General features: G+C 42.5%; 1 protein-coding gene across 12 annotated transcripts in view; it reads right to left on the bottom strand.

Annotated features, from left to right (window-relative positions):
- Positions 1-735: 735 nt before the first annotated feature.
- Positions 736-15,981, bottom strand: part of MAPKAPK3 (MAPK activated protein kinase 3) — a 119,731-nt gene continuing 104,485 nt past the window's right edge. For 6 of the 12 annotated variants that reach the window (XM_086845670.1, XM_086845665.1, XM_086845667.1 and 3 more), the window contains 6 exons: positions 14,822-14,945; positions 13,298-13,373; positions 12,978-13,102; positions 11,049-11,134; positions 8,333-8,413; positions 5,273-6,968 (listed from right to left, as the gene is read on the bottom strand). In XM_086845670.1, the coding sequence (XP_086701796.1) occupies positions 6,810-6,968; positions 8,333-8,413; positions 11,049-11,134; positions 12,978-13,102; positions 13,298-13,373; positions 14,822-14,945 (651 nt within the window). In that variant the 3' untranslated portion in view covers positions 5,273-6,809. Of the gene's footprint in view, positions 4,458-4,964; positions 6,969-8,332; positions 8,414-9,697; positions 9,801-10,712; positions 10,915-11,048; positions 11,135-12,977; positions 13,103-13,297; positions 13,374-14,821; positions 14,946-15,981 lie in introns of those variants that run through there. The other 6 variants (XR_015274887.1, XR_015274886.1, XM_086845668.1 and 3 more) reach the window with 4 other exon arrangements.

Raw genomic sequence — 15,981 nt, 5'->3', positions numbered from 1 at the left:
AGCAGCAGATGCCTTGTGACACAGGCATGCACCTTCTGAGCTAATCACTGCTTACTAGATGGCTGTTCCAGCATCCTCAAGGAACAGCTTAAATACTGAATTTGTGCAGGAATGACAAATCATTGGAGAAAACATCTGATAGCTCTCCCGAGTGCCAGCCAAGGTTTGAGCTGGATGCAGAGAATCTATTACGAAACAAGGAGGCAGACCGAGCTGAGTCACTTTAAATCAGGAAATGCAATTCCTTCCTACTCCTCAGATTTAAAATATCCTACAGCATAAAACTTCTATAGGATTTTTTTTTTCTTTTTTTTTTCTATGTTTAAGGAAGAAACTGAAATACTGCAGTCAGGTCTCTCTAAAGGAAACACTCATGACTTCCAAGCAGTATAAAATACATCAAACTGTTGAAATCAAGAAGGAGAAGAAAATCAGAGGATTTAAAAGAAAAATATCCAGACCACTTCATTTTACTCTTTTTAGTTGGGTGCATTTCTTTGTAGAGACCTTCTCTTTTCCTCAGAGGGTGATTTTTCCTACTATTAGCCATTGCTTGGAATGTTCCTCCTTATCATTTTACAGACAATGAGGTTTTTTGCTTCCTGCCAGGTAATGGGATTCCTTGAAACTCTTCCAATTCTTTACACCACAAGGAGTTCAGAAATAAAAGAAGTAGTGGCACACCTGCTATTGAGCCAAGAAAAGAGAAAAAACCTCGCATCATGGAATGGTAGCCTTGGGACAACTAATTAGAATTTTATTCAAGACAAAAGTCAAACACGCAGCAAAGTGCAAGATAGAAATGCAAAATTCCAAAAGCAAAAATGAAAGGTAACTTCATCTTACAAGGTTTCTGCAAACAGCTCAGTCAGGCAACTTTAGGAGAGCAGAAGTTAATCTGCAAAGCTTATTTATTCAGTTATTAGCTGCTCTTAAAAAAAAAAAAAAAAAAAAAAAAAAGCTCTATTTATTTGGTTTACTACCAGCATTTACTCAAAAATTTCATTTATAAACATCAAGCTGATCCTTGCTTTAGACTAACTCAGTAAAAACCCTGGAGTCTGTACTGTAGATCTATCTTTAGGAAAACATAATTATTTCTGAATCCAAGAACTGCTCTGGGTTGGAGCAGCAGCTAATATCCTAACCAGAATTTCCTTGATCATTACTCAAGCAGTAGCATTTTTATTTTAAAAAAAACCTTAGTCCTTCTCCCCCACCAGTATTTCTCCTCTAACACATTCCATTCTAATTTTAGTCTTTTGAGAAGTTTTTTTTGCAGATCAACCCACTCTTTTTCACATTTAAATAATTTTCAGTTTTTAAAAGAGCTCAGTTTTAGCAGGTGCTTCAGTAGCTAGGCAATAAGAAGTCTCTTGAGAACATCTTCCATGTTTCCCAAATGGATTAGCCTGGAAGTTTGAGGAGAAGACATTAGGCAAAATAACCATGCTGTTTAAGAGTTTCATTCCAGCTTTGAGATTCAGAGAAAGAAATGCAGACCCCAAAAGAAGCATTTGTGCTCCCTGTTAACAAATGAAGAAACAGCTGCTACACTGGCAGTACTGGGATGGACCTTGGAGGCAGGAAAATTCAACAGATACACTCAGAAGCCTAACATGGAAGCAAACAGCTTCCATGCAGCTCCTCCTTTCTGGCATTATTCAGCTTCACTGCAGCCCCAGGACCAAGAATACTCAATAGTTTGCAACCATGGCCCCAGTAAGTGCATTTTCCTGGCTCACAGTGGGAAGGGCCCCTGCACAGTGTCAAAGCAACAGGGATTTCAGCAGGGCCTGCAGCCCCACACAACTCAAACTGGTTTGCTACCAGCAGCTCTGGGAGCTGGAACTGAAGGTCAAGATTTTTCTTCCCAGTTAAAAGAGAGCCTGGCCCTTTCTGCCATCTCTGGCTATTTGAAAGATACCTTTTTCCTCTTTTGGCTCCTGGAAACTAAAACCTGTGCAGTAGATTTCAGCAACTTCTTTCTGTGGTCCCAAATAGCAGGAGGAAACCCACTGACAGTGATGTCTCTGTGCATTGATGCAGTTAGAGCAGACCTGTGAGACATCTGGCAGATTCATGAGGCAGGAAATTTTAAAATAAATTTAATGCTAGGCATCATTTACAGATTTACCAGAATAGATGTTCATCTACAGTCACAGGGTTATCTTCCACATTTCCCTAGAGTGCAGCAACATCCTCCTCCAGTGCTAAAAAAGTCTAATAAAGAGTTGAATCTATCTTGCTATGTCTGTACAGAGGTAGCACTTGCAGTAAAAAAGTAAGTTGAACACAACAGCAGACATTTCTTATCTTATTCTTCAACATGACGTATCATCCCCCATTTCTGCTCCCTTTCTCCATTAAATTCCTCTACAACACAAACTGAAAAGAAATAATCCTATTTTAAAGCTGAACTTAATTCTCAAAAAGAATTTTCTTACCTGGTGCAAAGATTTCAGGGAAACATTTCTTCAGCAAATGTTATTACCTAGGCTTGCTCTAACCTCAATTTTCCACAGGTGAGATACATTTCAGGATGGAGCTGAAGGCTTGCCTGTTAGCTTGCAAGAATTTTTAACAAGATTTTTTTTGTTTTGAGGTTTCGAGTGTGTGTTCTGTCTCTCAGGTTTGCTTCATTGGTTTCATCCCTTTTAGGCTCTCTAAAAGAGAATTAATCATGTCCATTCCCAGTTATGCCAGCTCTACTACTGAGAACAGTTGGGTGAAGAGGGGAGATAATGGAACCTAAAAAAAAGAAAATTCTGATATTTCCACAATAAAACTCCCCAAAATATTTACTCTTGGAAAAAAAGAGTTCTCCTGCATGTGGAAGCATTTCCTGCTTGCTTCCTTCTCCTTGTCTCTGAGGTTTGTTAGCTGAGCTGGCTCCATCCTTGGGCTAAGCAGGAGAACACATCAGAGCAGCTGAGCCCACATTAACACCTCCTCCCCACCTGGACCACAGGTCTAAAACAGTACAAGTGTTCATGATTCCCTGCAAGTAATTAAAACCTTTGGCTCTCTCCTCCTCACTAAACCTTCCTCTTCCCAAAAGCACCTTTGTCTAAACATGGGCCAAATAAAGTGTGAATTGAAAAGAGGACAGGGAAATTAGATCAAACTGAGTATGTAGCATTCTCATTATCCCTCATGTCAGACAAGTCAGAAGCACTTACGTAATTGGGCCTCCAGATTCAAGGCAGTGAAGTGTTAAGACAGAAAAGCAATCCCACGACTGCATGCTGGGTTTTGACAAATAGAAAAACACAGACTTAGGCCAAGAGCTTATCATTAATGTGAGTTTTTAATTGTACCATGTCAAACCCAGGCACATTGCACAGGTATGGTGCAAAAGCTGGGAAAGACAGGGAGGGAATTTCCTGCATGCCTGGGCACAAATTTGTGTGTGGATCAGAGCAAGAGCACTGGTGAGAGCACATGAACCACGTGTGTGAGGAGCACAGTGCAGAGAAACACAAGGGGAGGCAGCGGCCCATGAGCAATCACTGTGAAAAGGAATGGGGGTGGGGAATTGTGCACAGTCCTTTTTTTAGCTTCTTCTGTAAAAAATAAATAGACCTTTTAATCTGTGTTCTCTTTGAAGCCTTCTCTATTGACCATTCATTTCTTCTGTCCCTTCCCAGTTCTTTACCTCCTCTATATGGCTGATGAATATGCAAATGCATAATCAGTTCTGTAATAGCCTACCCTTTCTAAAAACAGGCTATAAATTTGGATCCTGAGCAGCAGGTTCTAAAAAGCCTATTATATGACACGGCTGGGGGAAGAGGCAAGACCCAAACACCACCACCAGCTCACCAGAGCTCTTTATAACATGTGAATGCAGGGAGGAGGAGGGTCCTTCCCAGAGCCTTGCTGGCAGCCAGAGAGGCTACACCTTTTGAAGAGTCACAGACCCAGAGAAGGGCCTGTGATGCTGCAGGGTTTGGGGAGCTGATGGCAGGTTCAGATTCAGGGAGCTGATGGCAGGCTGGGTTTTGGGGAGCTGATGGCAGGTTCAGATTCAGGGAGCTCTCAGAGCTGGCAGGGCAGAGGCCAGGTGGTGCAGTGGGGCCAGGCAGAGCTGAGTCCATTGGATGCTCTGTGCATCCCTACAGCTCCATGGAGCACAGCCTTGCTGGGGGAATGCCTGCACCCCAAGCCTGGTCTATGGCAGCTCCTCCCAGATCCAGGTAACACAGAGCCAGGTAAAACATGAGCTGTCCTGCTGCACTGGGCTGCAGAAGGCAGCAGTGCCTGGAGCAGGGCAGCAGTTTGAGGCTCCAAACATCATAGGGCAGCTGTTTCCCAGCTCCCAAGGAGTCTCCTCCTTCCCTCTGTGCAATAAACACAAACCCTTCTGTCCAATACTTGCATACACTTCCATGTCTGCCATTTTGAGGCCCTCCTCTGGTTCCTGTGGGGCTTTACAGCATTCCTGGGTGCTGTTGCTGCAGTGTAGAAAACAAGAACTGTTAGTCTGAGTTTAATGAGATGGGGTTGTCCTGCCACACAGGGACAGAAAGCTAAAGGTGCTGTGCCAGGTGCCTCAGTTCCAGGTTCTGATCTGCAGTAAATACTGGAACCCACAGGAAGGAATCACACCCAGGTGTGTTTTACAGGTTTTTTACAGAAAAATGCCCAGGAACAGACATATCTTTGAGCTCCAGACTGAACTGACAAGCCAACAGGCACCAGGTGGGAACTGAGAGCTCCTGCTCAAACCTTGGCCAAGGCAGAGGAAAAAAGCTGGTTTGCAAGACTTTCAGTGGCACTGTCCCTGAGGCAGACAGGACAGTACACTATACACTTGCCCTGGGAACACCCATCACCCTGATGGGGCACAGAGATGGAATAGCAGCAATAATTCCTCCCTTAAAAAAATTAGATAAAGGGACAGAAATATGGACCTGGCTCTAACTCCAACTGTTGCACCCTGAACACATCACAACTCTTCATTTGCAGGTAGTGAATAATATTTGCATAATTCACTGGAGTGATATGGCAAAACAAAAACATACAAGACATGCTATAGTCACAGATACCAGAAACATGAAATAATTTTCAAATACAACTTCACAGAGATTGATACTTAAAACCAAAACCTTGTGATCTTAAAAAATGTTCAAAGTTGGGCAGCTTTTGAATGTGGACATCATGGAACACTTTCCTTCTCCTCTTCCCTGTCACCTTCAACACAGATGTATCTTGCAAAGCAATACAAACTCTGCAACAATTCAACAAAAACAGGGATGACAGGAGGAAGGAATGTTAAAAACTGATTTTAATAAATCATGTTACAAAACCCTAGGACCAGTTCACAAAGGAGAATTGAGGTCTCATTCACAACTCTGAAGATGGGAACTGGACTCCCCTGATGAGGTCCAAAGCCTCGAGCTGAGCCTTGCTGTGTGTCACTCTGATCTGACAATTCAGATCCACTCTGGAGCCCTGTTTTCCTTTTCATCTTTTTACATTCTTCCAATCCTATTAACACACCAGTACTCTGTGTGCCTACCTCAAAGGTGTATGTGCCTGAATCACTGGAAGGACATCATTTTCATCCCAGACTATGACAGCACTTTCACAAATATTTGCTTCAACTAAACTGAAAATAAAGCCAAACCCCAAAATACAGTGTAATAAAATATTTTGATCACAAAATAAAACATACCAGCAAATCAAGACCAGGTTCCTAGGAAAAAGGTATTAAAATAGGAAAAAAAAAAGCAATGGGTGGATGCATTTAAAAGTAATCTTCCTTAAGTGGTGATAATCTTTGGATCCTGAAACACCACCAAATCACCATAAATATAGTAGCACCATCCCCACTCCTATCCCTGGGAAACAAACAAACCCCAGCACCCCACAATTTTCTGTGATTAGCACATCTTAGGCACAGGATCTGGAGATAATTACCAGAAGGGATGCTGGCAGACACTAGGGTCCATTCAGAGTACATGCATTTTCCAATTCTTCCCAAATTTCAGAAGTCTCTCTTCTAAAGCAATCCCCTTGCATGTCCAGCTGCATGTCCTGGAGGTTGTGGATCCAAGGGGAACAGCAATATTCTCTGCAGGATACTTTCAACTACTTAAATCCTTACTGAAACTCTTCACATAAAGTACCAGTTAAATTGAAAACATTACAAGTGAGGGGTCTGACAGTGGCAAAGATACAGCATAGTGGCTACAGCTCAGAAAATTTACATTTATCAAATGGGAATCCATAACAAACTCAAATCTTCACATAAGACTACATGAAGACTTTATGGAAATGGAAATGTATGGATGCTTTTTCCTGTAACAAGAAGAACTGTTTACAGTTTAGGTGATATTCAGTAACTACAGGAGGTAAGTTTGGAAATATAGACTATTACCAATTCTACTAAACTACTAAAACACTCTTAGCAGAACACTTGGCACTTTTCTATTCCCCAGTTTAAAACAGCAGCAGAAATTACTCTTGTAGATGGCTGTTAAAGCCTCAGTGCATTAGGATGCTGAGACTGCCTCCTGTTCTCCCCTTTTGTCCTACAGAGTTAAAGCCAAACCAAAAACCTGTAACATTTCTGGCATTACTGTACCTTCCCTTGCAATATGCAACAGAATCATGTCAGATCCATTAGTCTTCAAAAGCAAAGCCCTGATTCAAGTTATCAAAACGTTATCACACTGTTCCCTCTTTGCAGGAGAGCGTCTTCACAGTCTCATTGCCTTTGTGGTGGGGACTGAGGCGATCATATTATTTAAATTGCTCTATTTCACTTTTAGCCTCTACCCACAGGTCCTTGGCTGCTGCCCTCACTGGTTGTTGCAGCCCGGGGCCGCAGAGGAGGTGCCCGCCTGCTTCTGTTTCTTGCGGCGCTTGTTCAGGAGGCGGTTGTTGGACGTTTTCAAGTCTTTGATTTTCACCTGATCGTAGTCCACCCTCATGGTAGCCAGAGCACTGGTCATCTCCTCCTGAAAACAAGCAAGCAGTGCAGTGAAGGCCCTGAGGCAGGCAGCGCACGGCCACCCCACACTACAGCCCGGATACATGGAGCCCTCTGTCACCCGCAGGCAGCGAGAGCTGAGCCCGCTCTGTGCCCCGCACCAGGAGCAGAGGCTTCCTTCCACCAGGGCACCAGGAACTGCTCACGCAGCATTTCACACAGGACCACGCTCTGCTGGCCTAAATCCCACCGTGTCCCAATGCCCAGCACTTCTCCCCGGCTGGCTCTGCGCCCCCACACAAGATCTTTAAAAGAATGTGCTTCAAATTCACACATCTCCTTAGTTTGAATTAATGCTTAAGTACAGGAACATTTTAAACTTTTTAATAAGGTTGTAAAGAAAAATTTGTTTAGGTGAACAAATGCCTAAGCATTTGGTTCAGGAAAGGAAAAATAATCCAATATCATGGGTATGTTGGCAGCTCGAGGGAATACCTCTGGGACCTATACAAAAGCACAAGCATAAGAAATTCTCAGAAACATGGCAAATAAGGCAGCTAAGTGAAAATACCTGCTTGATCTCTGACTCAGAAGGTAAATGTTGCCTAGATCCTACAAAATTGTACCATTACATAGCTCAACAGCTGAGACTACACATCAGTGATTTAAATAAAATCAGTAATCAATAAAATCCACTACAGGAATGTTGCAAATGTCAAAATTCTAGGAATCTGAAGTGCAGAAAATTCGGAATTAATTGTAAAAGCATGCCAGCCTGTTAAAGGCCAGCAGGAAAGAGTTAAGACTTTCAGTATGCCCTACAGTCACTTTGCAGGAAGCATTCAGCAGTCATTGGTACACACAGTAAGTGAGGCACCTGCTTAGATTAAGGAAAAGGCAATCTTTTCTTTTTCTCCTCTTCCCCCACCAAATGTCACAACAAGACAAAACTAAGGTTATTCAGTGTTGTTCCACAATTCAAAAGCACTGCAGAAAACCAGAATGCAGCTCAGCCTTCCCACCTGTCCCCCTACATTTTCAGCACATTCTTCACTGTAATGAAGTTCAAACAGCCCCAGCACTGTCCTTCTCCTCCCTGGGTACATGCAGTGGCTCAGAAGGAGCATCATTAATGCCTTTGATCATAAAGACCATCTTTGTTGATATCTGGTCTGTAAGGCTGACAGATGAAACTCAAATAGCATTCCTTTGTTTTTGTTAAACAGTTATCATATACACTACTGTTCTAACCAAGACTGTTTATGTCTCCCTTGTTTGACATGATTGTATTCAAAATAGCCACAGTATCCAAGGAAATGCACAGCCCCAGAGAAGGCAGCACATTTCATCTCCTATCACACTTGACTAAAATCTGAATTTGGATTGACTCACTTTAACTTCATCCCAGTGGTCTTTATCCTCTTGCAGGACACGTGCAGTGTGAAGAGGAGTTGGTGGCACCGACATTGATCTCTGAGAACAAAGAAAAATACCAGAATTTCTGAAAAACAACATTTGGGAAGTGATTTCTTGCTCCTCTCGGTGTATGAAGGGCATAAAACTTGACCTAATGTCCTCCAATGGCCCTCATTATTCCTGCTTCCAGTCACTCCACAAATGAATTCATATGTGTAGGAGAAAAGGATTAAATCCCCCTCACAAAAAGAGAGAGAAATTAGCGCTGAGCTTCTTTCATTCTACTCTCTTCCAGTCCAAACAATTTATCCAGCCAGTGCTGGATAAAAATTTTTACATATGGTTTTAGATTTTAACTCTTCATTTCACTATTTATTTGTCAATGTCTTAAAGTGATTAATTTGACCTTTATCTCCTAGGATTTGTTGTAGGTGACATTTTCTTGCATGTATGCATTAACTGAGATTACCAGTGCATCAGACTAAGTGAGGCCCAAAGAGGAAATGACACAGTTCTTCTGAGCAAGGCACAGCTCAGGAGACAGCGCATCTACATGAAACTCAGGTCCCTGCTCACCTGCCATGAGAGATCAGGAGATACTTTACATTAGAATAAGGGACAATTTCTAAAGCATGAAGCACAGTTCCCTGACTAAACTCAGCAAGAATCATGGCAATTCTTGCCAGGCCATAACCAAACTATAATTTCATTTGGATACTCTATTTTCCTTATGCTTTCTACCCAAATCTGCTCTCTGTTGCTGTGCCATCCTACAGCTGCATGCCAGCAAAGTCTAAGGAGATCCCTGTACATCCCTGTAAAACAAACTACACTGGAGCCGGTGCTTATGATCCCCTGAGCTCAGTGCAGCAGTGCAGCAGTCACAGATCCTGACCCCTCCATCCTCTAGACAAGGAACCCAGCTGGCCAGGGCACAGTTTTATCAAACAAAGCTGGGACAAGAGAAATAGAAAACAAGCAGACTGGTTTCAGTGGTGTCCCTGTCCCTGGGGAGAAAAGGAAAGGAGAGCACCTTTCTGCTGTGAGCTGCTACTTGTCAAAAAAACCTTATACATGAGGAGCTAAATGAGTCTGTCCTAAACTGTCAATTTTTGCCTAGTTCACAGTAAAATACTTCTGCCATCCATCTCATTAAAAAAAATGAGGGGAAATAAAAAGAAAAGACACACAAGCACCCTCCTCCGCTGCTTGTGCAACTCCCCAGACGTGTTTCCACTCTGGGATTTAGGAAAAGGGAAAACAGACATTCACTGTATTGGTCTTTCCCTCTCCCTCCCTCTGCCCCCTGTGAGCAAAAGGTTCAGCAGAAAAAAAGCCAACCTGCAGCTTTCTTCCAGGAAGAATATTGGAGCAGGGTTCCAATTGGAGCAGGTGCAGCAGAGTCTGCAGACCTTGTCTCTAATCTCCTCCTCCTTAATTGGCTCTGTGCATATTCCAAGTAACAAGTGTCGCCGTGGGTGGCAGCTTCCTTAGCTATTAGGCACTCACTCCATGAAATTCCTCACCTGCTGACTTCTGAAACACTTTATTGGGGCTTCAGACACTCAAAGCTGGAGGTATTTATTCTAAGCAGTGATTACATTTTCATTTGGTTATAAAAAGACTCAAACATTGTCTAGGGTCTGTTCTATAGTCTTTACAACCTCAGTTTCTCAGCTTTCTCAACTCTGAATGACAACACCTTTCTACTTTGTCAGGATATCTTACAGCTGCATTTCATTTGATTCCAAGGGCTTTAGATCCTGCAGCAGGCATTGTAGGAATGGGGACTATCAGCCACACCTCTGTTTCTGCCCCATCCTTTGAGAATCAGCACAGACACACCAGCACTATGGCAACAAAGGGCATTCTATAGCACAAGTGATTCTGTTCCTGGCCGATGATTTTTTGGGCCTTGAGAACAAGACTGGTATTTTTTTAGACACAAATGTGAGAAGTATAACCTACTATTTTCAGGGGACACCTACAGAGCAGAGATGGTATCATCAAACTCAGTCTTGTAACTTCTGGGATTTGTGTCTCTTATTTGAAATAGTCCGTCTTGTATTAATAAAGATATTTTTTTCCCTTTTTCCCAAAAAATTTCTTTTAAGGAGATGTAAATTCGATCGAATCATAGAATGAAATCTGAACTGGGACCATTAATAGCTCTGTGTGCCACCCTACGTGGCAATCTCTCACAGGGCAACAAGAGACCCTTGCTCCTCCCCCATGCATTTCCAAACTCTGCCAAGGATGAGAATTCCCACTGAGCACAGGAGCATGTTCACCCTAACACAGCTATGTACAATGGTGCCTGAGACCACTAATAATAGCTCTTTAAATCCTGCACCGATGAAGTAAGCACATAGAGTTTATTTTTATATTTTTAAAGAGAGTAACACATGCATATGCTGCAGCGTCAACAGAGACTGCCTGCTCACAGAACAGAAAGACATCTTTGGCTGTTGCTTCCAAGGACACGACTGTGGGTGTCTCCTCTTGTCTGTCCTCTGCTAACACCAGGAAGAATTGTGGTTTTATGGGCAGGTGACCCTCTGTGGAGGGCACAGGAGGTTAATTAAGGGATCAACAGTAATAACAGCCCTTCTTTTGCTGTGCTGTGCGGAGCTACACCTAAGTTCTGCATGTAAGAATCAATTCACGGTGTAAAAAGAGATACAATACTCACATTAATCCATGGGTGATTCATAAACTGAGAGACTGTCATCCTCTCTGTTGGGTCAGTCTTCAGTAAATGGCGAATGAGCTGTTTGGCTGAAAAACAGAACCAACAGGGCATGGTGTAGTCTAGGACTGCATTCCCAAATAATCTTGGGAACACAAGGACTTGCTGAATGAAGAAGCACAATTTTGCAGAACTGAAAACACCTCCTGACTGCTGTGACTGTGTTAAGAAGCCGCATGCAGCAGGGCAGGTTTAAAGGGGTAAAACAGGAGAACATCCAAAACAAGAGTCAAGAAGGAAAGAAAAGGACTGGGGATTCCAGCTATGATCTCTACATCACCAAACCAATGGCTTTGAGAGCAACAGCTGGAGGAAAAGAGAAGCACAGGAACAGAAAGCTGCTAAGCTGCCTGCCTCAAAGATGGAAACAAGCTGGGCATTATGGGCTGAATGACTACATAAGTTGATGTTTTGAGAAATTATGGAAGACAACAACTACCATAGACTGTGGAAAAAAGGGACAATAAACTTGGACAACTGAGAGGTCACCAAAAAGATAAAAAAAGTCTAATAAATGGATTGCATAAACAGGCTTTGCAGCAGCTTTCTGTGAACATGAGATCTGCCAAAGCAAGAGCACTAATAACTGAGATATGAGATGGTGAGAGTCTAGACAAGAGTTTCATTAATGTGGGTGGACAGACTGCAAACATTGCATCCAAAGGAAGTTATTTAGAAGGACTTACACAAAACCTCCTTAGGGAACCTATAAAAACTTCTAAATAAGAGGTCTCTTTTAGGAACATCACATGTAAGATGACTAAATGCTTGCAATAAGTTGCCAAAGGTACGTGTTTAGTTTGTTGAGAGAGGCTGCAAAGGACAAGCACAGCACAAAGCAGGGAAAAAAGCAACTTGCTGAAGGTGCCTCATCAGCCTAAAGAACACCCACAGATGACATGATCTTAATAGGATTGAAGGTAGAGGGCCCCTATCTCCATCCACGCAAACATACAGAAACCCTACACACAGTCCAAGCGCATGTTCTCTCACTGAGCATCTCTAGCCTGTTTTTAACTGCTGGAATATGAACAAGACCCAAAGCAGAGAAAATATTTAACCAGAAACCCATGACTAAAACATCTCCCTCAACAATGTTCAGCTGGCTGTGCTGCACACACAGCCACGAGATCCAGTGACGAGTGAAGATGCCACAGAGCACAGCAGGGTCCAAGGGTTATTTGTTACTGCTAAACAGCAGACAAAACCAGGATCACAGCTATATAAAGGGCTTGCAGGAAAAACAGATAAGCCCAGACACTGTCGACCCTTCTCCTTAATATGACAGGCAGGTGATACTTCCAGCTTATGAGACTGTCAGGATAAGAGGGAATCAAAAATACCCACTTTCAGGACATTGATTTGAGCCCAGCAGCTTTTGATCAATGTCTTATACAAAATAAATTGTTGACCTTGATTTAAGTGGTGGCTGGCAAATTCCCACATCCCAAAAAGCTAGCATGAAAACTTGCCATCCTTGCTGGCTGGATCACCAAGGAGGGCAAAGACTGAATAAGTTCTTAAGACAGTTTGCTTTTCTTCCAGCTCAGCTTTCATTGGAGCTGTCCTGGCTGTCTCCTTTCTCAGGATTAGAGACTTCTGTTTCCAGAGGGTTTAATATCAGCATTCACTAGCACTAGCTGGATTTTGAAAGAAGGTTTTCAGCAGTCATTTACTTTTGTAGCACTGAGGTTGCTGGCTGGTATCTGAGTTCCTGGTCGTTCTCTGCAGCACCTTACAAAAAATTGATTTAAATTGTAAAAGAAAGGAAAACAAAAGCTCGGACAGATTTTTAGAAATAGTCTCTTTGTAAGCACTGCAGCACTGCACACCACCATGCTCACACTCATCAGCACCAGGGAGGATTTTTACCTTCCTCTGATACTTCAGCCCACTCTGGATTGGGAAATCCATATTGCCCCATGCGAATTCTTCTCTTCATCCCTGGAGAAATGGCTTGACCGGTGTTTGAGTAGAATGGAGGGAACCCACACAGGCTGTAGGAGTAGACAAAAGAAATTTCCAAACTAGGGAAGTCCTTTCACCTCTTAGAAAGGTGAAAGAGTATAAGCTTTTATTCAAGTTTATACTCTACTGCAGGCTGCACAATCCCAGTGAACAATTACTTGTGAATGCAAATTTAATGAGTTGTGTTCTCTTTCTGTTCACCACGTTCCTTCCCAAATACTTACAGAATATATGTGATGACACCCAATGACCACATGTCACATGATTTGTCATACTTCTCAGGACCAAGGACTTCTGGGGCTGGGGAAGATGAAAACCACAAGTAAACAGAGTACCAGGTACTTCTCTTCATCTCCATCACCTTGTAAGTAGCAGCACACTTCAACAACAGGTATTAAAGGCATTAAAAAATACAACTCACTGCAGGAACTGGGTAGCACTTTTGATTGACAGGTTCCTAAAGACATCTAAAATAGCTTTAAAAAGGAGGAACAGAGCTGGAAAAATGCCCTACTCCTCACCTTGGTGTCTCTGCTCAAGGGAGTACTAAGATTACCAAAAAGCAGAAGGAGCTACAGCTAAATGTGTACAGGGAGACACTGCACTGAAAGAGGCAGGAGCATATGTTCCAGCAATCAGAATAGAAAGGCCCTACTGGAGCTGTGATAAAATTTTGAATGATACCTGGGTGGTATGTTTAGCTCCAGCAGCTATAGGGCACTGTATTTTTCTTTGGCCTCCAGAGCATTATATTTTTTCCACTAAGTAACAAAATTAGACAAAGATACATTTAGAGGGGATTTTATTCTTTGTCCCCTGGGGCAGGTAAACTGGGAGGGAGCTTGATTTTGTAAGGAAAATTATTCTTTAAACATATGAGCAATCATGCTGGTTTATAAAAAGGTGTTGAGAAGGGAAATGTCAGCTTGTTTATACACAAATATAAAGGCATAAAAACATACGTGTGTAAACTCCTTAACATTTTATCACTAAACCCAGCTTACAAAAATACAGAAGTCATCATCAGAAAGAGTATTGCTAATGTGATTATCTGCTCCTAGTGAGTAAGTCTCTTTCAATACAGAAAACTATACAAACTTTAATCAGAGAAGTAATTTTTTCGAACAAATTAAGTCCTTTTTCAGCAAAGAAATTCCAAGCATGGACTGCCCCAGTCAAACCATATGATAAATGACTATTAACTCAAGACTAAAATGAGTGCATAAAGGACAGTCTGCTGTGGCATTCATTACATAGTGCTTCAACTTTGGACAAAATGAAGGAAAAATTCTGCTGTGATTAAGTCACGTTGGTTCTTTATTACTAATTCCTCAATTTGCCAGCTTAAAGAAGTTTTACAGCTGAGGCAAGACTCTTCTCTCTTATTGCATTAATTTAAGCTAAGGAAAGTTTTGCACAGAAACACCCAAATATCATGAAGCTCAATTAAAATTACAGCTTTTATTGCATCATTCAGAGGAAACATCAGTTTACTTCAAGTGTAATCAGAAGGAATTCCCTCTCTCTCCTTGTATATCCTCATTTGTATCTCCTGTGAAGGCTGTTTCCTCTGCCATCAAGGCAGAAAACAGGAGCACTGAACTGTACTGGAACCAGAGTTTGGATTGGATCCCAGTTTGAATCCTGGAGGTTAACACTTCACATTACATCCACAATAGAAGACTTCCCACCCACTTGAAGGGAAGGAATGCCTGAAACACAGAAGAAATGTGCCTTGGATAACTCACCCACATAATAAGGAGTGTAACAGGGGGTCTGCAGTGCATTTACAGTGGTTTCTTTGGCAAAGCCGAAGTCTGTGAGTTTGAGCACAGTATCTTTGTCCTTAGATGTGTAAAGCAGGTTTTCAGGCTGGAAGGTCACCAAAAGAGGATAAACAGGACAATGAAGAGATGTCTCTAATAAGCTGACAGGTCAAACTCACCACCACCATTTAGGTCTTCTTACTTGTATCATGACCCCACTGAACACACAGAAAGTTCCCTCCCAACAAGCAGCACTTTTCCTCAGACTAAGCATCAACATCCTTCTTAGAAAGGTGTTTGGGAGAGCAAACCACAAGATCCTATCCAATAGGTATCCAGCCTGGCTTCTTGAACCTCTTCCAGCTCTCTGCACCTCCTGGGACTGATCTGTGTGGTGACAGCAGCTGATCTGACACCATGCTGTGCCTCAAGCACCAAAGGGGCAGGACAAGCAAAATACTCAACCAAACCCTCCATGAGCAACTGACACAACTCCATCAAAATGAACTGATACAGACACAGACTCTTTGCTGCTCCCCCCTCCTCTGGATCCTGAAACCTGAGTTAATTGCACTCTTGCTCCACACTCCATACAGGCAGAAGTGGCACAGAGGGAAATACAAGCTCTTGTACCCAAGAGGAGGGACATCAGGGTATTTCCATTATCTACAATTAGATCAGCTCATTTCCCAGTTTACCCACTGGTGACACCATGATGTGCCAGTTCTCCCTCCAGCTAAACACACAAACATCTGTAGAAAATCCACCAGCTCAGAGCTGTGGAGTTGATCTGATGCCTCAGTGTATCATTACATGCCCTGTTCTCCAGCATATTCCATCATCCCTCACTGTGTCCCTGTGCTGGAAATGCTGGGGTGAAGTGAGCTTGGCTTTGCTTGTGCTGTGCACTTCAGAGCACAAACACAAAATACAACCCTGCAAACTCTGTCAGACCCCTACAGTGAGATTTGGGTTCAAACTTTACCTCATTAAACACTGGCAGTAACTGAGACCTCCCTATTTTCCCAAATATTCACACATGTTGAATGGGTTAGAGGCATGAATTTGGTATTATTCCTCCCAGAAGTTTCCCCTTTTTCTGAAGGGGTTTTGCTGTTTGGGGTTTTTGTGGAGGTTTCTTT

Source organism: Cyanistes caeruleus, chromosome 11 (genome assembly GCF_971803275.1).
Source record: "Cyanistes caeruleus chromosome 11, bCyaCae1.hap1.1, whole genome shotgun sequence".
NCBI lineage: Eukaryota > Metazoa > Chordata > Aves > Passeriformes > Paridae > Cyanistes > Cyanistes caeruleus.
This window is presented reverse-complemented; position numbering and strand designations above follow the sequence as displayed.